General features: G+C 50.5%; 1 protein-coding gene and 1 pseudogene across 2 annotated transcripts in view; both read left to right on the top strand.

Moving 5' to 3' along the window:
- The window catches only part of SLC6A17 (solute carrier family 6 member 17), a 51,754-nt gene extending 29,779 nt beyond the window's left edge, over positions 1 to 21,975 (top strand). For both annotated transcript variants that reach the window (XM_005542424.4, XM_065548210.2), the window contains exons 7-12: positions 11,799 to 12,040; positions 12,325 to 12,517; positions 14,412 to 14,604; positions 15,411 to 15,570; positions 17,258 to 17,420; positions 17,907 to 21,975. In XM_005542424.4, coding sequence (XP_005542481.1) covers positions 11,799 to 12,040; positions 12,325 to 12,517; positions 14,412 to 14,604; positions 15,411 to 15,570; positions 17,258 to 17,420; positions 17,907 to 18,275 — 1,320 coding nt within the window. In that variant the 3' untranslated portion in view covers positions 18,276 to 21,975. The remainder of the gene's footprint in view (positions 1 to 11,798; positions 12,041 to 12,324; positions 12,518 to 14,411; positions 14,605 to 15,410; positions 15,571 to 17,257; positions 17,421 to 17,906) is intronic.
- LOC135971856 (uncharacterized) lies at positions 19,300 to 20,373 on the top strand (annotated as a pseudogene).
- Positions 21,976 to 22,781: the final 806 nt, after the last annotated feature.

Genomic DNA, 22,781 nt, shown 5'->3' with positions numbered 1-22,781 from the left:
TAGAGACAGGGTTTCTCCATGTTGGTCAGGCTGGTCTTGAACTCCTGACCTCAGGTGATCTGCCTGCCTTGGCCTCCCTAAGTGCTGGGATTACAGGCGTGAGCCACTGCGCCTGACCTTGGGGTGCATCTTTCTAAAACGGTTTCCAGGATGTTCAGGAAACCATGTGAATCCACTTTGGCATTTGCAGAGGCCAGGGTCTTCATGAGACTTTAAAAAATCAAATCCAGGAGCCAGGCGCAGTGGTGTGTGCCTGTAATTTCAGCTACTTGGGAGGCTGAGGTGGAAGGATCCCTTGAATCTAAGAGTTAGATACCAGCCTGAGTAACAGTAGTGAAACTGCATCTCCAAAAAGTAATTAATCCATTAAAAATCAACATAAAAATAAAGTGACTCTCCTGAAGCTACACAGCTGGCAAGAAGCAGGGGAAAACCTGAACTCATGTCCACAGACTCCACATCCCATGCTCTCTAGCTGATAAACTGGCTTCATGAAAATTGGTGGCTGAGAGCCAGGTGGCAAGAGTGGAGGGTTAAATAAAAATGTCCCCTACCTTACAATTTCATCTAAAACCGATCCTTCTTATATTCCTGGGAATGGCTAAAAACAAACCCACATTTTGGGAGATGGGCAGGAGAGGTTTTGCAGGAACAAAAACCCCAGCACACTGCTGCTAATCTGCCTTTCCCCATCTCATACCCCATGATTGAGCTAAGCTGGCTGAGAAGGAAGCTCTGGGGGGCTCCATCCAAGCCCCCTCAGGGAGTCAAGCAAGTGAGGCCAATGGTGATGGCTGGGGTGAGGTTCCTATTTACAAATCCCTCCAAGTCATCTGCAGAAGGATGGGCCAACTCTCAGAAACAAATGCCTGACAGTCTATATGTGGCAAACTACTGTGGCAGAGCTGTGACTGTTTCAGCACAGAAGTGGGGAGATATGAAGGGTCTTAGGAGCCATTTCGAGTTCTTGCCCTAGAATGGTGCTATAAAGTACCAGGTCAATGCCCTAGCTGCCCATGCTGTGCACTGCTCCATTCATATAGACTATAATGTAAATGACATCCCCAAGGGTCATGCTGTCTGGTACCTCTGGCAGAGTCCAAGAGTTTTTGGCCAGGGCATCTCAGAATCCCTGTGGGAGAAGCATTGGCTTTCCATAGATTATGCTCAATGACCTGGAAGGTCTTCCCTTCCATAGAGCCTTCCAACATCGGAAATTATTCAGGCTATCAGATTTGGACTTTGCAGTCCATGTCTTCAAGCAGTTACTGGGTATGATGAATCCAATGTGGCCAGGCTGCCATGATGACCCACTAGCATCATTGATAGGACAGTAACTCGTGGTGACGGCTAATGAACTTCTTGAATTCCTTGGGCAGCTTTTCTCCTGATTACTTTCTTTCCGTGTAGGTAAAAACCCAGGTCAGCATGGGGTACCATGCAATTAAATTAATCATGTGATTTGTTCAATATAAAGTGGTAGACTATGGTAGGATTTTTAACCATCAAAATGTTCAGAGAATGTTTATCAAAATTACAACTGTTTGTGTCTTTCAGCCCAATTTAACTTCTACATATTTGTCCTACAGATGTACTTATACATAAGCAAAATGATTAGTGTACAATGTAATGTAATGACCAACATTGCTCATTACAGCATTTGTTTTAGTGGAAAAATATTGAAAACAACCCAAATAACCACCATTCACCTACTCATTCAACAAAGGTTTATTGAATGCCTGTAACATGCACTGTTCCGAGTCCTAGGATCCAGCAGTGAACAAAGCAGACAGACTTCCTGGTCCTCATGGAGCTTACGTTCCAGTGGAGGGAGACAGATGTTGTCAGATAATATAAGATAAAGAATTGTCATTAACTGTTGATTCCAAGGGGAAAAATAAAGCAGAGAAAGAAGATTTAGGGCATTTGGGGAGAAGAGTTGCACTTATGGACAGTACGGTCAAGGAACGCCTCACTGAGCAGTGACGTGTGAATGAAGACCTGAAGGAGGTCAGGGAGCAGGCTATGTGGATATTTGGAAGTAATGCATTCCATCCCGAACAGAGAGAACAATGAGTGAAAAGGGCTTGAGACTGGCTGTGGCTGGCATATTCAAGGAGGCCAGTGTGGCTTGAACAGGAGGGGAAAGAGGTAGGACATATGGTCAGTGGTAATGTACAGCCAGTTTGACATTTACTCTGGTGAAAAGGGAGCCATTGAGAGTTCTGAGCAGAGGAGCAGCATGATCTGGCTTCTGTCTTAGGATGATCATTCTAAGCCTCTTAAATGGCTTCTATAGAAAATCTGAGGGAATAAGGACAGGACAGGGAGACCTGCTAGGAGGTCCTCCGGGTGAGAGATGACTGGGGTGTGAGCCCAGGTGATGGCAATGGGAGTGATGAGAGTTAGTTTAATGGAAGATACGTTTCAGAAGCAGAGTCAACAGGATTTGCTGTTGGATTGGTTGTGAGGTGTAAGAGGAAGAGAGGAGTCAAGGATGACTGTGGCCCTTTATGTGAGCAGTTGGAAGGATGGAATTGACATTTATGGAGATAGGGAAGACAGTGGAGGGAATGGATTCAGTGGGGAACATCAAGAGTACTCTTTCAGACAGGGCAGGCTTAAAATATCTAACAGATCTCCACATGGAGATGCTGAGGAGGCAGTTGGATGTATGGATCTAGAGGTCAGGTGTGAAGGTCTACATTTGGGAGTCTGGGATAACAGAGAGAATTTAAAGCCATAGATTGGTTTCCAAACACCTAGAGAATGAACAAAGACAGAGAAGAGAGCTGAGCACTGGGGCCCTGGTGTTTAGAGGTTGAGGGAGGGATAGCTCTGGGGGGGTTGGTGGGGGGGTCGAAAAATAGGAGCAGAGAGAGAGACAGGCAGGCTGACAGACAGACAAACATTCTAGACGCAGAGTGAAGAAAATGTTTTAAGAAAGAGGGAACCATCAGCCGTGTCCAAAGCTGCTGAGAGGTCAGGCGATGAGGTCTGAGAATTGACCAAGGCACTTGGCAACAGAGGGGTCACTGGTGACCTCAACAAGAGCTACTTTGGTGGAGTGCTGAAGACAAATCTAATAACAATGGGTTGAAGGGAAAATGGGAGGTGGGGAATTGAAGGGAAAATGGGAGGTGGGGAATTGGAGACAAGTAATAGATACCAGTTATTCTCAGGAGTTTTGCTTTAGAGGAGCAGAGAAATGAGAAATGGGATGGTAACTGGAGAGGGCCATGGGGTCAAGGGTGTTATTTCACAATTTATATGATAAAAATAATCCGTCATACACCACTGGTGGGAATGTGAAATGGTATAATGGCTTTGGAAAACAAAGCCTAGCAGTTCTTCAAAAGGTTAAACAGGGTTAGCATATGACCCAGCAATTCCACTCCTAGGCACGTATCCAAGGGAACTGAAAGCACGTTCACACAAAAACTTGTACACAAATGTTCATAGCAGCATTGTGCATTATAGCCAAAACGTAGAAACAACCCAATGTCCGTCAACTGATGAATAAATTTTTAAAATGTGGTATATGCATACAATGGGATATTATCCAGCCATAAAAAGGAATGAGGCAGTGATACACATTGCAACATGCAACTGCTGAAAACTTTAAGCTAAATGAAAGAAGCCAAACACAAAAGACCACACACAGTATGATTCCAATGATATGAAATGTCCAGAATAGGTGAATCCATAGAGAAAGAAGGTGGATTAGTGGTTAGTATTGGGCTTGTGGGGGGATTGGGGGAGACATGCGGATTGACTCTACGTGTTTGAGTTTTCTTTTGGGGGTGATGAGGAGGTTTTAGAAATTGGGTGTGGTAAAAGTTACACAACAGTGTGATTATGCTAAAAACGATTCAATTGTGCACTTAAAATATTCAAAAAAGAGGAGGAAGTTTATGTTATAGGAGAGGAGAAATAAGCAGGAGGGAGAGACTGCAGTGCTCAGCTGGAGGAGTTGGTCTCAACTAGGACCACACATAGTCCCCATAGTAGCAGGAAGGAAAGGCCAGGCTGTGGCACATGGACGCTGGCAGGTAAGATGGTGTGGGGAGGAACTTTCTGCCAATTGTGTCATCTTTTCGCTGTGAAGTAGGAGACAAGGTGATCATTTGAGAGCAGGAAGGGAGGAGGAGGACTTGGAGGGCTAAGGAGGAGTGAGTGTAAAGTAACTGTGTAAGAGATGGGGGAAATGTGTGGGCAGTGGCAGCATGAAGGGCCCCCTGGAGGCTAGGGGTCAGGAGTGTGCAGTGGACTCTCCAGCATGGAGATCGCCAACACTTCTGCAACTCCAAGATGGACAGTTTTTCACATTTGAACATCTCTGAAAGCACGCTGTTTCCAACCATCAGTGAGGTAATTATACAAGCCTGTTTTTTTGTTGTTGTTTTTGTTTTTAGGTGGAGTCTTGCTCTGTTCCCCAGGCTGGAGTGTGCAGTGGCGCGATCTAGGCTCACTGCAACCTCTGCCTCCCGGGTTCAAATGATTCTCCTGCCTCAGCCTCCCGAGTAGCTGGGACTATAGGCGCGTGCCACAATGCCTGGCTAATTTTTTGTATTTTTAATAGGGGTTTCACTGTGTTAGCCAGGATGGTTCAATCTCCTGACCTTGTGATCCGCCCGCCTCGGCCTCCCAAAGTGCTGGGATTACAGGTGTGAGCCACCGCGCGCGGCCCACAAGCCTGTGTTTTACAATGGATGGTGCTTACTCTGTGCCAGGCACTTCTGTATGCACTTTGCACATATTAACCCATTTAAACCTCCTAACAACCCTGGAGAGGTCGGTGATCTCATCACCACTTTGCAGATGGGAAAACTGAAGCACAGAAAGGGTGGATAACTGTAGGGAGGAGGCTGTGAGTGGACAAGAGCAGAAGGGGCAGTGTGCCAGGAGCTCTGGGACTCTGTGGGTTCCCAACGTAGCATGTTGAGGAAGTGCCGAGGCTGGGAGCAAGGACAGTGGCCCCGGGAGCGTGGAGAGCTCCATGACAACCCTGGTGTGGATGGCAGGGAAAAAAAGGAACACACCCACACATATTCATGTGTGTGTATGTATATGTGCATGTAATGTATGTGTGAGTGTATACTGCTGGTATATGCATAAAATACGGGGGGTACACAGGAAACTGACATCATGTGTACATCTGGAGGAGAAGAACCAGGTGTTACAGGATACAGGGATGAGGAAAAGGAGACCAAGGGATCTGGGGTGTGCATCAACTCCTAGAGAAGAGAAGTGGGATCTCTGCAAGTTCTAAAGGCCCAGGGGTGGAGGTTAGGGGTGGAGCTTCTTGACTCTCACAGTTAGAGAGAGGGCTTCTCAGCAGGATGATGAAGGAGGCCCAGCCTCATGACCAGAGCATGGGCTCTGGAGCCAGACAATCTGGTTCAGACTCTAGCTCATCACTCAGCAGTTGTTGGGCAAGTTCCTTTGCCCTCAGGGCCTCAGTTTCCGCAATGGCAAGATGGGGTGGACAGTGGCACCTCCCCAACAGGGTTGTTGGGAAAGTGCTTAGGACTGCTCCTGGCAAGTGGAGAGCATGTGGTAAATGTTAGCTATTATTATCCTCGTCCCTTATGAAGGTGACACTGTTCTTGGGCAGCAGGAGTCTGGTGCTCCAGTGCCATCTGGTGCCTCGTGGCCCTGGCTGGCTCCACACCAGCAGGTGCACAGCAGTGCTGAGAAGCAAGGGCGTGTGCTCCTGTCACACATGCGCTCAGGCTAGGGCTCAGCAGCTGCTTGTGGATTCAAAAGCATCATCATGCCCGTGAGTCAAACCCCTTGATACACTTTGTTTCCCTGCGTGAGGAAGTAATTCAGCCATGGTGCTGAAGAAATGGCAGGAAGCTGTTCCTGTTTTAGAGCAGACACCCCGAGGAGGGGGTGAGCCCTCTTTTCTGAGGGAAAAGCCCATTGCCCATCCTCCTCTTGCAGTCACATCCTGATGCCTGGAAGAGGGGCGGGGTTTTCTGAGTCTGGCCAAGGGTTCATCCTCTGTTGTTGCTTGTTAGAGATCATGCACCATCACCCCAGGAATCCTGGAAAGAGCCCCTTAAATTCATTATGTACTGAAGGTGCCAGGCTCAATTTATCCCCAGATTAGCGCTGGGCATCTGCGGTCATCTCCATCAGCAAGAGTACCCCTCCAAGCTGCAGGCTGGAAGGGAGGACCACCTGCACCAGGCACTTTTCTCCTCAAAGGTCAAGTTCACCCTCAGATGCTTTCCTGGGCCCTATCAATGTCAGATTTGGTTCCATCAGTTTGCTGGGTGATGTGTATGTGGGTGATGGGTATTCATTATACTATCTTCTCTACTTTTGTACATTTTATAATAAATATTCCATAATTTTTTAGTGGAAAAAGAGCAGTCTTAACAAACAAACAAATTTTTGTTCTATCCAAAGTTGTTGAATATTCCATCCTCCAAGAATTCTCCAAGCTATATAGGGCCGGCTCTGATCTGCAGTTTGGCACTGTGATATCCTCCCAGGAGTGGCTGCCTCCATTTATGAAATTTGGCCCTGAACTGTGACTAGGCTGAGGAATTGATTCACGTCTTCATTTATCCTAAACCTTATAGGTTTAGGGAGTGATGGAAATCCTAATGATGGTATGAATTTGAGTTTCACAGGTAGTCTGGACCTTTTTGTAAAAATGATTGACGTAGATGAAAAAGGAAATAATTACCAAAAAAAAAAAAAAAAAAAAACCAGAAAAAAGAAAGAAAGAGAAGAGGAAAGGATAACAAAATGAAGCCAGTGTTAAAATAGCCGTGTTTTAGAAAGTAGAAGTTTGAAGTCCTAAGATCATCCTCTTGTTCTAGAAAACAGCGTCTTAGCCCAAAAGGCTGGTACGACTTTGCAGCCCCTTGTCTGGTCCCTCCTGCTCAGCTCACAACTCATAGAAAAAGGTCAGCTTTTGTCCAGTCTCTCTCTCTTGTGCTCCTGACTCTTTCCTTCTCTGCCACGTGCCAGGCACTATTCATACAAACAGGAGAGGAGATGGGCACCACCCCTAAGCACAAAGTGGTGAAAGGAAGACTAGACACATAAAACTATGATGCGGGTATTGACAAGAGCTGTGAGCTCAAGGACCAGAGGCAATCAGGAAAAGCTTTAAAGAAGAGATGATATTCATGCTGGGTTTTGAGAAATATGTAGGAATTTACCAGAAACTGAGTAGGAGGAAAGGAATTTCAGGAAACAATTACAGCCTAGGCAAAGGCCAGAGGTGTGAAAGACTACGGTGCTTTTGAAGAGGAGTAAGTCACCTGCATTTAGAATGTTCAGAATATAAAGGAATGGAAAAAGATTTTCTAGAAGACAGTGGGGAACCATCAAAGATTTTTCAGCATGCAAGCGACATGACCAGAGCTGTGTTCATCTTGTTAAAACACACCACACACACACACACACACACACACACACTTCAGCTGGATTAAATTTAAAAGTTTAATTGAACAATGAACGATTCGTGAATCGGGCAGCCTTCTGAGCCAGAGTAGGCTCAGAAACTCCAGTGCAGTCATGTGATGGAAGAAGACTTAAGGACAGAAAAAGGAAAGTGACTTATGGAAAACGGAAGTGAGGTACAGAAACAGCTGGATTGATCACAGCTCGGCGTTTGCCTTATTTGAAGTCGGTTCGAACAGTTGGCCACATTTGATTGGCCAGAACTCAGTGATTGGCACAAGAGTAGGCTACAGTCTGTTTACACCTCCACTTGTTATAGTTTATGATATACAGAGAAACCTTTAGGCCAAACTTAAAATATGTAAGGAGGCAGCTTTCGGCTAAACTTGATTTAATCATCTCAACATACCTTCTCTTAGAAAATTTCATAATTCTTCCTAGTTAGAACTCACCAAACTGCTCAGAGCCACGAGGTCCTGGTTTCTAGCCTAGGAGAAGCCCAGGCTCCAGCAGATTGCAATAGGGCTGCTGTGATTGACATTTGTGAATACCAGAGACGGCCAGCCAGCATGCCTTCCAGGCATAAGTCACCCTTATGCCCATTTCTGGAGTATGCTTGAAAAATTATTTTTCAAAAACTCACCCAAGCGATGGGAATTAACACAAGTCCTTTCCCAGTGGAACTATGATTATTTTCTTCTCCTTTTCTATTCTCCAAATTTCTACTAGGCACAGTGCAGGCCCCCATTTCCTTATCCACAATACCAAAATCCAAAGAGCCCTGAAAAACAAAAGTTGGTTTGGTTTGGTTTTGATCCTCCAGAACTCACTTGGAAGCAAAGTGACCTGCACAGATGTGAGGCTATTTATAGTCTTTATGGATTCACTTGGTGTGAATATTCATATTTTGCTGCAGAAATACTAATGTGTTTGATGACAGGGTGCTGCCCCAGACCCCGCTGGGGGTGTTATGTAATTACGTAGCATATGCATCACATTACCTCTCTAAAATTAAATTAGAAACAAAAGCTTGCATTCCAAAACCAGTCAGCCCCCAGGGCTTTTAGATAAGGAACCGTGGGCCTGTATTACTTTTGTAAAGAAGGTAACATTTCATCTTACTTTAAAAACCAGACATCCGCCTATGCAAGGGGGTGCGCCCCCAGCAGTACAGGACAGCCCTGCCCTGTTTCTCTGGTCACCTGCTCTCGCATGGCTCTCGCATGCTCTGCTGTGGCTATTCTAAACCCTTCCGATCCTCCACACCCTCTGACCTTCCTTCCGGCATACTCATCCCTAGCAGATGATTTTGCCTCCTGCTTTACAGGGAAAACAGAAGCTGCCAAGAAACTCCCTCAGACGACAGAGACAGAAACCGACCATAAAACCTGCCTGCAGCTGCCCCATCCTGTCCTCCCTCCCTCCTCTCTCAAATGAGTAGCCCAAGGGTGGTCCTATAGAGGACAGCTTCCCCCAACCCCGCCCCACCCAGCATCCCTACCCTCCAGCTTTTCAAGACACTCCATTGAAAGCAAAAACAAAAACGAAATCAAAACATACGAAAACACAACCCTTTGTGGATTTCGTAGCCGCCTTCTGATTCTGTTCTTCTGCTCCTGATCCGAGGCTTGCTTCTCCGAGGACCTGCTTATCCACATTGCCTCCATTTCCTCCCCTCTACCTCTCTCCTTTCTTCACTTCCCCTGGCTTCTCACCAGGGAGCAACTCCAAGGAAGCCCCTGCAGCCTCCTGTGCCGACTCCCTCAGGGTCTGTCACTGGCAGCGCTGACCCTTCCTCCTCCGTGCTCTGGGTTTTCTTCTTGCCTCTGCTACTTCTTCTCTGACTCCCTTTCAGGAGACTCTCCCTCTTCCCTGCATTCAGTGTTGGAGATAGGAGCAGGCTCTCGCTTCTTATCCCTCTGTAACTATATAGCCACAGCCTCAGCTCCTGCCGGCACACCTGCTACTCAGAAAGTCTATCTCCAGCTTGCCTCTCTCTGACTTCAGGTTCATCTGTCCAGCGGACCACTTAGCATTTCATTTTAGATGTCTTAAAGACACATTCAGCTCAACCTTTCTACAACTAATGTCTTGATCCTCCCTGCCCAACACCATCAACCTGTTCCTCTCCCACTGTCCCCATCTCCACCTGCTCAAGTATGCAGGCCGGAGACATGGCCCTCATCTCAGCCTCTCCCTCTCCAGCATCTCCCATCTCTAGTCCATCCCGAAGGTCTCCTTGGTTTGTCCTGCGAAGATCTCTCCATTGGCACCACCCGGCCCCTTAGCAAAGCCACTGTCCCCTCCAGCCTGGACCCCAGAAGCTGCTTCCTTGAAGGTCTGCTGCATCCACTTACTTCTTTTGGAAATGCACATGATTGTGCCGCCACTTCTTTAAATCCCTTGGTGGCTTCTCGGGTTACATGCTTTCTTAGGGTAAAGACAAGATCTGTACAGGCCTTTGATCTAACTTCTCTCCTCTCCCAGCCCCACCTGTGCCGCCCCCACCTCGCCCTCACTGCTTCAGCCACCCTGGCACCTTCCATTCTCTTTTACACACCATCCTCTGTCCCATCTCAGGACCTCTGTCTACGCTTCTTCCCGGATGCTCTACCCTCCCCTCATGGCCTCGCTTTCATCAGCTTTCAAATGTCAGCTTGAGGACCTCTTCCTCTGGGAAGCCTTGCCTGGCCTCCCAACTTGTCCAAATCCCCTTCTTATGGGCTCTCAGAGCACTGGGTGCCCAGCCTTCACAGCCCTTGTCACATTTGCAATTTAGCATTTGTTCGTGGGATCATTTGACCAATGTGTCTCTCTCCAACTAGAGTGTAAACTCGGAGAGCCTGCTTGCCTCTGTTCCCCATGGTTTCTGCATTGCCTGGCACCAGGCCTGGCCCACAGCAGGTGCTCAGAGATGGCGGCAGGTGGGCCCTGTGTCCTGGATGTTATTTAGGGCTGTGATATTAAAGACGGCTAAAGTCCAGATGGACCCTAAAGTCCAACACCTCACTGTTCAGATGTGGACTTACCCACAGGTACTCAGAAGGGGGGTGCCAGTACCCACACAGGGCTTGTCACCACAGGGAAGTGAACTCTCTAATTGGCTCCTTACCTCCTTAGTCTGTCTGGAGTGAGGTCACTTAGGTTCACCTCAGCAGCACAGGTTGCAGGGGAAAATGCTTTAAAGAGTATAAGTGATAGGCAAACTGAGTCAGGAGTTGGTGCTGGGGTCGGGGGTGGGGGCCTGGCCCAGAATATCTATATTTTAGTAACCACTCTGCCCCGACTAACCAGCTCCATTACCTTGAGCAAGCAATTTCATCTTTGGGGTCTCAGTTTACCCTTTAAAAATGTGAATAGTAATCCTTGCTTCCTGCACCCCCGCAAAACACAAAACACCCTGTCCTGACTAGGCCAGCATTATTCTGTTAGGATTGAGTGCCACTATGTACAGGCATTACTTGTTGCTATACATTTGATCCTCACATTCACTCAGAGCCTCTATTACCATTCCCTTTTTTCAGATGAGTAAACTGAGGCTCATAACACAGTCACTGCCACTTACTGAAGGCTTCATAGCCATTTAAACATGGGAGTCAGGATTTGGATCTGGATCTGTCTGAGACTCTAAAGCTCCATGCTGGGTCCAAGGCTTGGTCCCTGCCCCAAGGAACAAACAGTAAAAGGAAAATGGGTTGGAAATTGCTCCATGCCATCCAAATGCTGTTGCAGTTCAGGCTCCCGTCAGGTGTGAGGGCAGATGGAGGCTTAGGCGGGGGCCCTTTCTCCAGGAATTGTCTAGGCTCTGTGCTTCCGCTTGGGTGGTGGTGGGGAGAAGCAGGTGGTTTGTTTTTTTCTTCCATGAGGTAGAGGAGTTTGAGGTGGAGAAGGCATCATGGACATTCTGGTATCCTCAGTTTCCTTGTGCTGCTGTGCAAGCTATTCACTGCAGGACTCTAGGAGGCATCGGTCACAGCGTAGTCTAAGTGAATGGCACTCTCTAGAGCTGTGCACTACATGACCGTATGTGATGGCCTTGATGATGTTCCTTAGTATGATGGCTGCATGGTAAGCCATGGTAGCAGTTAAATTACTGTGGAAGCACTCGGCATGTATGTTGTCTTACCAGGGCTTCACAATCATCCTCTGAAGTTGATACTCTTGTGATCTGTATATTGGGGAAACTGAGGCTCAGAGGAGTTAGGGAAATTGCCCAAGTTCACACAGCTTCTTACCACTATGGGCTGCTGCCTCTGAACCCTGTTGAGGCTGAGAAAGGGGGTGTGCATGTGAGAAAGGGGGTGTGCACATGAATAAAACCATCTTCTCTGTGTCTCTTTTCTTCCTCCTGCCTTGGTCCTCTGCCACAGCTGGACAAGATGCTGGACCCCCAGGTGTGGCGGGAGGCAGCCACCCAGGTCTTCTTTGCCTTGGGCCTGGGCTTTGGTGGTGTAATTGCCTTCTCCAGCTACAACAAGCAGGACAACAACTGCCACTTCGATGCCGCCCTCGTGTCCTTCATCAACTTCTTCACGTCAGTGTTGGCCACCCTCGTGGTGTTTGCTGTGCTGGGCTTCAAGGCCAACATCATGAATGAGAAGTGTGTGGTCGAGTAGGTGGCATCTCTCCTCCTGTCCCTCCTCCTCCCTGTCTACCTTACTTGGGAGTAGGGGGCGGGTGTGTGCATGGGGAGAGAGGTCCCCTCCACTCAGGCTGAGGAATGGAGCTCAGAGGAGCATTCTGTCCCCACCAGCTCTGGGCTACAAGGACAAGCTCAGAAATGCCTCTGTCAGTGGCCCATGAGGGTCCCACCTGGGTGCCTGGGAGGAGCCTCCAGGATCTCACCCATTGCCCATCCCTTCCTTCTTACCTGGCTCCCTCGGTTTTGTACTGCAGGAATGCTGAGAAAATCCTAGGGTACCTCAACTCCAATGTCCTGAGCCGGGACCTCATCCCACCCCACGTCAACTTCTCCCACCTGACCACAAAGGACTACATGGAGATGTACAATGTCATCATGACCGTGAAGGAAGACCAGTTCTCAGCCCTGGGCCTTGACCCCTGCCTTCTGGAGGACGAGCTAGACAAGGTGCGGGGATAGGCTGCCCTTCCCAGGACAGGCAGGAACCCAGAGAGCAGCTGTCGCTGGCTGGAGCTTGGGCTCAGGCCTCAGGATGCTGACAGGTAGTCATTAGTTTACTTAGTAAGCAAGGATCTGCTATGTGTCCAGAGAGAGTGAAAGGGAAGAAAGGTATTGGCCAAAGTCCCTGCCCAGAGGTAGGCTTGAGCCTAGACAAAGAGTAGGGCAGACACACACCTCTCAGAAGTCACAGTAAGTGTATGGGATGATGTTTCCATTTACTGAGTGGGCTTCTCGTGCACCATCACTGCCATAGGTAATGCACTCAGAACAGTGCCTTGACTTGGTATGCATCAAAGAAGTGTTGAAGTTAGTGTTTGTCCGTTGCTATCTATCTCCTTTGATGCTCAAGGCAGTTCTATGAATTGAGTATTCATAGTGTTCCCTACCTTACAGATGAGTAGCCTATGAGGTGGGGGCTTGATCAAGGTCTCACAACTAGTAAGTGAGCAAGGCAGGGTTCAAATCCAGTTAGTTGGGTCCAGAGCCCATGCTCAGAACCACTCCTTCATGCTTCTAGCCCTCACCCCACTGTCCCCATTCCAATCTCACTGCCACGATGATACTTAGACTTTAGGGTGGTGCTGGGGGTGCTGACTCCTCCTTAATGCTCAGGCCCAAGTTAGGACACCTTGCTTCTATTTATACTTACATAGCTGGACACTTTCAAAATGACTGTTCTCTTAGAAGGGGTAACAGGAAAGGGACATACCCACAGCGTCTTCGGAACCAGGCTGGAGCCAAGGCTTACATGGGGCAGAGCCAGCTCCTGTCAGCCTGGGTCAACCCTGTCCTTCATGGGACCAGGGAAGAGGGTGCTTTCCCTGGGCTCCATGTTAAAAGTCAGCTCCATTGGACTGGCACCGTCCTAATGCTATGGGAGCTGCATCCTGCACCCTAACCCCTTCCTCGGGGATCAAGAGCAAGAGAGCCCAATCTCGGGTCCCCTGCCCTGGTTTCTTCCCCAGGTGACTGGCAGCATAAAGGACCTCCCCTTTTCACGTTCTCTAAAACCCTGCCCAGTTCTCATGGGCATGGCCTGGTTCTCTGAATAAAACTAAATTTATAGCAGTGTTTTCATAAAATACAACTCCGATAGCATTCAAATGACAAGAATTATACACTCACTTAGTGGGGAAGAAATGTTCCCTTATAATCACTGAATATTACAGGGCAATGTATAAGTGACAGGGGGCAGTGTGTGTCACCTGAGCCACAAGCATGGCCCAGTCATTAAAGCGGTGATTCTCTACCTTGGCTACCCATTAGAGTTCCTGGGTTTTATTTGTTTTTGCTTTTTAAAAAAAAACAAAAAAACAAAAAAACAAGTCCGACACGCAGCTTCACCCCAGACCAGTCTAGTCATTGTCCCTGGGGTGAAACCCAGGTGTCGGTGTTTTTAAAGGCTCCAGCGTGCCTCCATTGAGAGGCGAGGCTGAGACCACTGCATGAAGATCTGCAGTTCCAAAGTTCTGAGCTGGGAGCGGCCACAGTGTGGCTGGAGCAATCAGGAAAGACATCTTAGAGGAGGAGGGTCCTGAGCTGATGTATTTCTAAACATGAGCATCTTCATCTGAATCACCTAAGTTTCTGGTACAACCTGTAGATTCTAGGCCCCATAGGTGAACTCTCAAGTTGGTGTTTTTGAGCTACCTCTAGGGGATTCCAATGCCTGCTAAAGTTCGAGACCCACTGGCCAAAATCAACAGGATTTAGGTGGAGGTGGGAACCCCTGTGAAAGAGGGAATAGTTATTCCAAAAGTTCGAAGGGCAGAGGAAAGGCAGCAGCGGTCTGCCCGGGGAGGGGTGACCTCACAGGTCCTGCTTTCCACCCCGCCTTCAGTCCGTGCAGGGCACAGGCCTGGCCTTCATCGCCTTCACTGAGGCCATGACGCACTTCCCCGCCTCCCCATTCTGGTCCGTCATGTTCTTCCTGATGCTCATCAACCTGGGCCTCGGCAGCATGATCGGGACCATGGCGGGCATCACCACGCCCATCATCGACACCTTCAAGGTGCCCAAGGAGATGTTCACAGGTAACTCCTCCCTGCCCCCACGCCCGGGCTCTGCAGGCTGCCCTTGTGGACAACAATCCCGTTCTGGCTTCTGACTGGGTCCTTCATGACCCCACACCCAGAAGGCTCCACCCCGCACTGGGACACAGCTGGAGCCTGGCTGTGCCGCTCAGTGACGAGCACTCAAGCCAGGAAGAGAAAGCTACTTGGAAATGTGGAGCAAACATGAGCTGGGAGGCCTGCACCTAGGCCCCTTTGTTGGTTCACTTACCCCTCTCCCCAAGGGTCTGCTGAGTCATCTCAGGCAGGGGTGCTGAGTCGTCTTGGGCAGGGGCGCTCACTGGCCTTGCGCCCTATTCCATCTTTGTCACTCTGGTCCCGGGTTGTGTCCACAGTTCCCTTCGGGGTCTGCTGAGTTGATCTAGGGCCCATACAGGGATACCTCTCACCTGCATCCCTAGAGCGGGTATCTTTCTGTTCTCAAATGGGGAAACCGAGGTGGAGAAAAAAGACTGGGAACAATCAGATGAATCATTTAAGTTAAATGCAGCAATTAAGTAGAGCACCTGCCGCCAGGCACTGTTCTGGGGCAGAGGCATGGGATGAAAGTTAGACACAACGCCTTCCTCAGTTGCTCCCCGACTAGTAGAGCGGGGCTCAGAACCTGAGCATCTGGATCCCTCGTGCAGGACTGGGCCTGCTGGCAGGAGGGCTGCAGGCATGCGTGGGGGAGGGATGTGATGGGAGGGGCCTGGGTGCCCCAAGACCCCCAGGGCCCCACCCACCCTGCACCTTTGCCCCCACACCGGCCTCCCGGCTCTCTGTAGTGGGCTGCTGTGTCTTTGCATTCTTCGTGGGGCTGTTGTTCGTCCAGCGCTCCGGAAACTACTTTGTCACCATGTTCGATGACTACTCGGCCACCCTGCCACTCACTCTCATCGTCATCCTTGAGAACATCGCTGTGGCCTGGATTTATGGAACCAAGAAGTAAGGGGGACATGGGGGAAATGTGGGACGGGAGGAGGGGTCTGTCCTGTCATGACTCCCTGGAGAGGCAGATTATAGAGTCACAATGGCAGAGCTGAAAGTGCCCTTACAAGTCATTTAGGGAAATCGAGGCATAGTGCAAGGACGTGGCTGCCTAAGGCCACTTGTCCAGGGAGAAACAGAGCCAGTCTGAGGACTGGGTGTCCTGGGTGCAGGTCCTGGCATCATCCTTAAATTACCATAGCACCTTTCCTGGGTACCAACTCTTCAGAATTCTGTTAAGTTTTTATGAAGGGCTTAGTGGGTCTACAATAGGCCCTTGCCCTTGGAGAACGTGTAGACTTCAGCAGCCTGTTCACAGTTGTAAGGGCCTAGATAGGGGTATGAGATGAGGTGTGGTTTTGGCCCCAAGTCTGGGGTCGTGAAGAGTAAGAGGATTCAGCCCCAAGAAAGGATTGGGTCTCACAGCCTAAGCCTAGGGCAGTCGTATGCTTACTGTAAGCTCTTGGCCTCATCCCTCATGTTAGGGTAAATACGTGTTCCCAGGAGTTCTAGAACTACGTCTCTCTGACTCACTTAGCATCGACCGTGACCACATTGTCCTTGTCCTTGGCAAGACCCACCTCCACTAACCCTCTCGGTCTGACCCTCCCTGATGCCTGGACCCGGTTTGGCAGTGGGGCTCTTTCACAGGGGCCGTCTGCTTCCTGGGAGAGCACAGGAGGGGACAGGGAGTGGGGGAAAGGACACTCCTCTGCTTCCACCTGCTGTGGGCCAGGGCTGTAAGACACTGCCACAAGGGACTCTGGCTGATTTTTGTGTCCCGGACTCCTTCGGCAGTCTGGTGATGTCCCTGTACTCCTTCTGTTATTTTAAATGCATAAGATAAAATGTGTAGGATTATATAAGAAACTAATAATATTGAAAAATAGCGAAATATTGTTTAAAATCTGTGATATAGTAATTATGAGCACTTTATTTTTAATGCATTGTTACAAGATCTAGCTATAGATCTAATAACAATAGTAACTTTGAAGTAGTGACGAAAATCAACAATGACGCTATCTTCAATAGCTGGGATGTAATATGAAAATATCTGTCATCTATTGGCGACAGTCACGGGTATTGTTAATACTACTGTGGTTGCTTGCATTCATAATATAATAGAAAGTAATGCAATATTTCAGTTAGGGGTTACTGAGGTAAAGATGATTCTTTTGTATGCCATTCAAGCCTGCTGGCCGTCGGAATTCTGCTCACCCCTTGGTGAGAAACCTTTGAAAGTCAGGGCAGCTCTCTACCTTTGGACTCTAGAGAAGTGCACTTCTACGCTTTTCCAGCAGGGGGAGCCTTCAGCCAGGCCAGTGTGAAAGGGCTAGGCACTCCCTAAACACACAAGCTGTCTATACATAAAACAGACGTGCACCTGCCCAGGGTGTGTCTGCTGGGCCCTATCATATCTCTGGATGGGGTGTGATGTGACGGAATCAGAGGAGGTTAGAGGAGGACAGTAGAGCCTTCCCAGGGGCCAGGCAGACCACACACAATGAGCGCTGAATGTGAAGAATAGAAGAGCCCAGGAGGGAGGGACTGGGAAACGAGGACTTTCTGGAGGAGATGGTGAAGGGGGAAGAGGGAGGTGTGACTGAGGGATGCCAACTGCTGGACCCTCTGCTATGCCTGGCAGGTTCATGCAGGAGCTGACGGAGATGCTGGGCTTCCGCCCCTACCGCTTCTATTTCTACATGTGGAAGTTCGTGTCTCCACTATGCATGGCTATACTCACCACAGCCAGTGTCATCCAGCTGGGGGTCACGCCCCCGGGCTACAGCGCCTGGATCAAGGAGGAGGTAAGGGTTGGGGCCCCAAACCCCAGGGACATTTGCATCTTCTCAGGCCTTTAATGCAACCACAGATAGGGATACACCTTTCTAGGGCAGGTGCTATGTGCCAGGCCCTGCCAGGTGCCTCACACCTAAACCACAATCCTACAACAGCCCAAAGACAGAGGTGGCATCATCCCTGTAGCACAAATGGGGACACTGAGGCTTAGAAAGATTAATGCACTTATCCAGTCTTTCTAACCCATATTCTCTCTCCATGCCTGTGGAGTGGAATTAGTTCATTTTATAATAGTAGAAATCACCCTAGACCCTTTCACCAAGGTGACCAGGTAAACCCCTGTCAACCCCCATCCTTGGCTGTGCCTGGCCAGGATAGTGGGAGGGGAGAGGAGTGGAAGGCCATGGGTGAGGGCAGGAGAGCAGTCTTGGAGGGTTTGGGAGGGGAGGGCTGTCACAGTGCCGGCAGCAGCCCTTAAGGCAGCCCACCCGCAGGCGGCCGAGCGCTACCTGTATTTCCCCAACTGGGCCATGGCGCTCCTGATCACCCTCATCGTCGTGGCGACGCTGCCCATCCCTGTGGTGTTCGTCCTGCGGCACTTCCACCTGCTCTCTGACGGCTCCAACACCCTCTCTGTGTCCTACAAGAAGGGCCGCATGATGAAGGACATCTCCAACCTGGAGGAGAACGATGAGACCCGCTTCATCCTCAGCAAGGTGCCCAGTGAGGCACCTTCCCCCATGCCCACTCACCGTTCCTATCTGGGGCCTGGCAGCACATCGCCCCTGGAAACCGGTGGTAACCCCAATGGACGCTATGGGAGCGGCTACCTTCTGGCCAGCACCCCTGAGTCGGAGCTGTGACCACTGCCCCAGCCCTGCCCGCCTCTCCCCCCACACTCAACCTGCCCACTCGTCCAGGCCTGGCCTCTTCCTCGAGGTGGCCACCAGGCCCAGGCCAGGCCCTTTGCCCAAGAAGAGAGGGTCTGCCCTGCCTCACTCCCCTCTTCAGTCCCAGAAGACTCTGCTCCCTAGCCCTGAGCAGGAGGCTGGGAGCAGCTCTGTTTCCCAATTCAGGACCCCACTCATCTAGCCCTCCAAGAGCCTCCACCAGATTGCAGCCATGTAATTGGAACAACCCATCACTCCGGCTTCCCAGTCCCTGGGAGATTCCAAGTGGCCACTGCAGGAGTCACTCACCTCCCTCTCTTCCTGTAACTTGCCACCTGCAGTTCTTAGGGCTCTGGGGTGCCCTGAGCCACCAGATGGTGGTGGTGAGAGGCCTTGGGGCCGGGGAAGGAGAGTGGACTTTAGCTCACTCTGCCATGAGAGCAGGACACCATCCTGCCCAGCCCAGACGGAGTTGCTCCTAGTCTAAGAGGCTACCTGCTTGAAGGCAGAAGGGCTCAGGGCTCAGAACTGGGAGGGCGTAGGCAGAAGCCCCAAGTTCTGTTGTCAGAGGTGGGTGCTGCCCTCGGCTTGAGCATGAGCCTTGGTAGCAGAAGGTGAGGAACATCCTCTGCCCTGGTCCCTGGGTGGAATCTTCCCATGTCCTTGGCCCTGGCTGGGGTGGGTGGTGTGTGCTCCTGCATCTTGTCTGGGAGTGCAGTGACTGGGACCAGAACCTCCCCCACCTCAATTAGGGCCTAGCCATCTCCCTGTCCCCAGCACCCCTCCCCAGCCCACAGTGGTGGCCTCTGCCTCTCTCCTGGAGACAGAAGGAAACGGTGCAAGGAGAGGTTTCCAGAGCACACATTGTTGGTTCCCAGCACAAATTAGATGGTTTGGAGCACAATTGTGAAGCACACTTCCCGCCCTCCTCACCTGGGGTCCAATGTTCTGTCTAGTGGCAGCTTTTCCCCTGGAACAGGGGTCCCCGGAGTTCAGGGGCTTATCACTCCTGGGGAAAGACAGATAATTTCACTGCCCCTTTGAGCCGCCACTCACTCTCCTTATTACACAAGCACAGCCACCCAGTGTGCACATCATGTACAGACACCTTGGAAACCTTTCCCAAGCCTTCCTGGCCCATAGTGGCCAGTACCACAGGCAGTGCTGTGGACAGTAGAGGCTGCCAAAGACAAGGGCTGGTCGTCAGAATGGAGGCCAGCCTGTGCAGAAGGCTGCAGTTGACAACAGCGACCCCACCCTCCATTACCTTCAGGGCCTCCTCTGGAAGAGAACCCATTCTCAAGAGTGCAGCCAGGGAAGAACCTGACCCAAGAGTTAATGTCTGCAGAGGGATGGATGGATGGATGGATGGATGGATGGATGGATGGATGGATGGATGGATTGGGGGGTGGGGTTGGATGGATGGGTGGATGGATGGATGGATGGATGGATGGATGGATGGGGTAGGGGAAGGAAGGAAAGGAGGGATAAAGGAGGGAATACTGGCTCCATCTTTCGGAGAGCTCTGGTGGGCAGGGCAGAAACAGGCCACAGTGCTCAACCCAGACACCCTCACAAAGGGTCACAAGTCACTCTTGTAGCTCAGATTGCTCTTAGGACCTGGAGGGACAGACCAGAATCAGGGTGCCCTCCTTCACCCCCGAGTTCCTTACTGTCCCCCCAAGCCTGGGAGTGGTCTGTCCCCCAGCCCTGCCATCTCCCTTACACATCCCTCTTCCACACCTTCCCCTTTCTAGCCCCCTCTGCCCTACCTGTCTTTCCTGAGTGTTTGAGGGGAGAGAGAGACCCACCTCTCAAAGAGATGAGCTTTTGGGGCACAACATCCCACCATAGGCCCCCTCACCTGACCACACCTCCTACCTGGCCCCTTGCCAAATCCCAAGCAGAATTAGCAACAGGAAAAGCAAAGCCCCAGGAGAGACACTCTACTATATATACTCTTCTATATATTCTGTTTCTATTGTATATTCACTCTGTACATGTGGGTGTAAATGCTGTTAAATGACAAACCCAATATTATACTGTGGCTGGTGGACTATTTTCATCCTCAGTGCTGTACAGATCTATTTTCATTGTATATTTGATATATTTTTAATTTTGTAGCGTGTGGCTGGGCCAGGCCCCAGCGGGAGGGGCTGAGCTGGGGCTGTATGCTTGCTAGGTGTGGGCGCGCTAGTGCTCCCTGTAGCTTTTGCTGTGTCTTCGCTGTGTGTTAGACGTAGGGCCCAGAGCTCAGGGTGTGTGTGTGCGTGCGTGTGTGTGTGGTGTGCACATACGTGAGTGTGGGTGTGTGTAGCGTGCTGATCTGTGACTCCCAGTGTTCACCACCTTCCTGAAGACCATGCTCCCTCCCCCTGCCTCCTCCTCCTCTATCTATCGGGAGCCTCAGGGCCGGCAGGGTGCCTCGGGAGCCCCCTGCTATGGGGAAAGGCATGTGTTTCTTGCTGGTGACTCATTGCCTTCACACCACTGGGTTTGCCAGAAACAGGGAAGGAGGGCGTTAGGGGAAAAAAAAAAATCCTCAAATGTATTTACCAGTCAGCTTCTTGCTGTTCCCAGTAGAATCCCTAGCTCTTCTCCAGAGGAAAAGTACTAGGATTCTTAAGATGGCGAGACCCCAAGAGGGATCTCACAGCACTGCTGCATTTGCCCTTGATGCAGTCCTGACAGTGTTTGGAAAGGGCCGCCTGCCCCCTCCCCACTGTACTTCTGACGCCTTTGGAATCAAAGGCAGGTGGGGTCACCTGATGAGCTAAGATCCAGCCCCAGAATCCTGGAGGAGCAGGAGAGGACCAGGTCCCCAAGTCCTTTCACAGGGTCCCCACCCCCACTGGCTTTGGTGCTGTCCAAACAGTGCCCACCAGAAGACAGAGGGAACTCCAGGGCAGGGATGTGCCTGAAAGAGTCAACAGTCTCCTGATCCCTTACCTGTGCCTGCCCTCCAGCCCCATCACCAGCTTCTTGCTCAGGGAGCCTTCTGCCCTCCTCACTGAGGCAGCATGAAGCCCGAGGCCCAGATGGGGGCTGAACAGGTAGGGCACATCGGTGAATGCCAGTGAGGTCGGCTTCTGCCCTCCAGCAATACATGTGCAGGGGCTGCTGCTTTCCCAGTGCCAGGAGAACCCCCACTCTGAGTCAGCCTGTGTGGGTCATGGGACTGGGATGCAGGAGCCATGGTCCCAGGCACTGCACAGGTCTACGGTATTACCAGGCGGAAGGGCTGCTTTCCTGCCCTTCCTCACCCCAACTTCCCCATCCCACCCCCCCAGAGTACTCCCCACTGTGAAAAGAGCTGGAAACTGAACCAGTTAGAATGAACCTGGCTCCCTGAGCACCCCTGTATCCTTCAAATAGGCCCTGAGATGTGAGGTCTGCTGCTTCACTGGGGCCTGATGACTTCGGCTGGGGGAGGGGGCCTAGGGCCCCTTCTCATTGAAAGCTCTGCTTTGTACAGACCCAAGCACAGACACCAGGCTGTCACTTTGGGTTCTGGCATAAGTTCAGAACAATTCAAGTCCCTGTGTCCCATGGCTGGTCAGAGCCCTGGGTCAAAACCACTCAGCCCAGGAGAGGGGATGAGGCATTGTCACCCTAGACCCCTCTTCCTCTCTCCCCCACCATGGTGTGCAATAAAGTGTCTGTTCTTACCAAACCCTTCTTGCCTTTCTCACCTGCTCTTGCAATGAGGGAGAGGGATGGGTGGCCAAGGATCCTGTGGGAAGCTTTGGGGGGAAAAGCTTGGACTGGGATGGGTGGACAGGACTGCTGAGGGGGTTGTGGGTGCTGGCTGGCTGAGGAGCAGCACGGGAAGTGTGGGCAGGTTCACCTCTCTATTTTCCTAGGAACTGTCATAGGTATTAATAATGCATACACTTCATCCTGGCTAACACGGTGAAACCCCGTCTCTACTAAAAAACACAAAAAAGTAGCCGGGCAAGGTGGCGGGCGCCTGTAGTCCCAGCTACTTGGGAAGCTGAGGCGGGAGAATGGCGTCAACCCGGGAGGCGGAGCCTGCAGTGAGCTGAGATCCGGCCACTGCACTCCAGCCTGGCAGAGCGAGACTCTGTCTCAAAAAAAAAAAAAAAATAATAATAATAATAATGCATACACTTGCAGAGGGCCCTACTGGGGTCCAGCGATTCCACGTATCTAATTTCCTGTCATCTTTGCAACCATTTCCTGAGGGAGATCCTTTGCTGTCTAGATTTTTCCAGGTGAAACTGCATCTGAAATGAGGATGGTATTCGGTGGTCTTTTTTTAAGGACCTTTTTTTTTTTTTTTTACGCCCTTCTCCTGCCTCAGCCTCCTGAGTAGCTGGGACTACAGGCGCCCACCGCCTCGCTCGGCTAGTTTTTTGTATTTTTTTTAGTAGAGACGGGGTTTCACCATGTTAGCCAGGATGGTCTCGATCTCCTGACCTCGTGATCCGCCCGTCTCAGCCTCCCAAAGTGCTGGGA

The sequence above is a fragment of the Macaca fascicularis genome, chromosome 1 (genome assembly GCF_037993035.2).
Source record: "Macaca fascicularis isolate 582-1 chromosome 1, T2T-MFA8v1.1".
Lineage (NCBI taxonomy): Eukaryota > Metazoa > Chordata > Mammalia > Primates > Cercopithecidae > Macaca > Macaca fascicularis.
The sequence above is the reverse complement of the archived record's forward strand: the minus strand, read 5'-3'. Positions and strand labels throughout refer to the sequence as shown.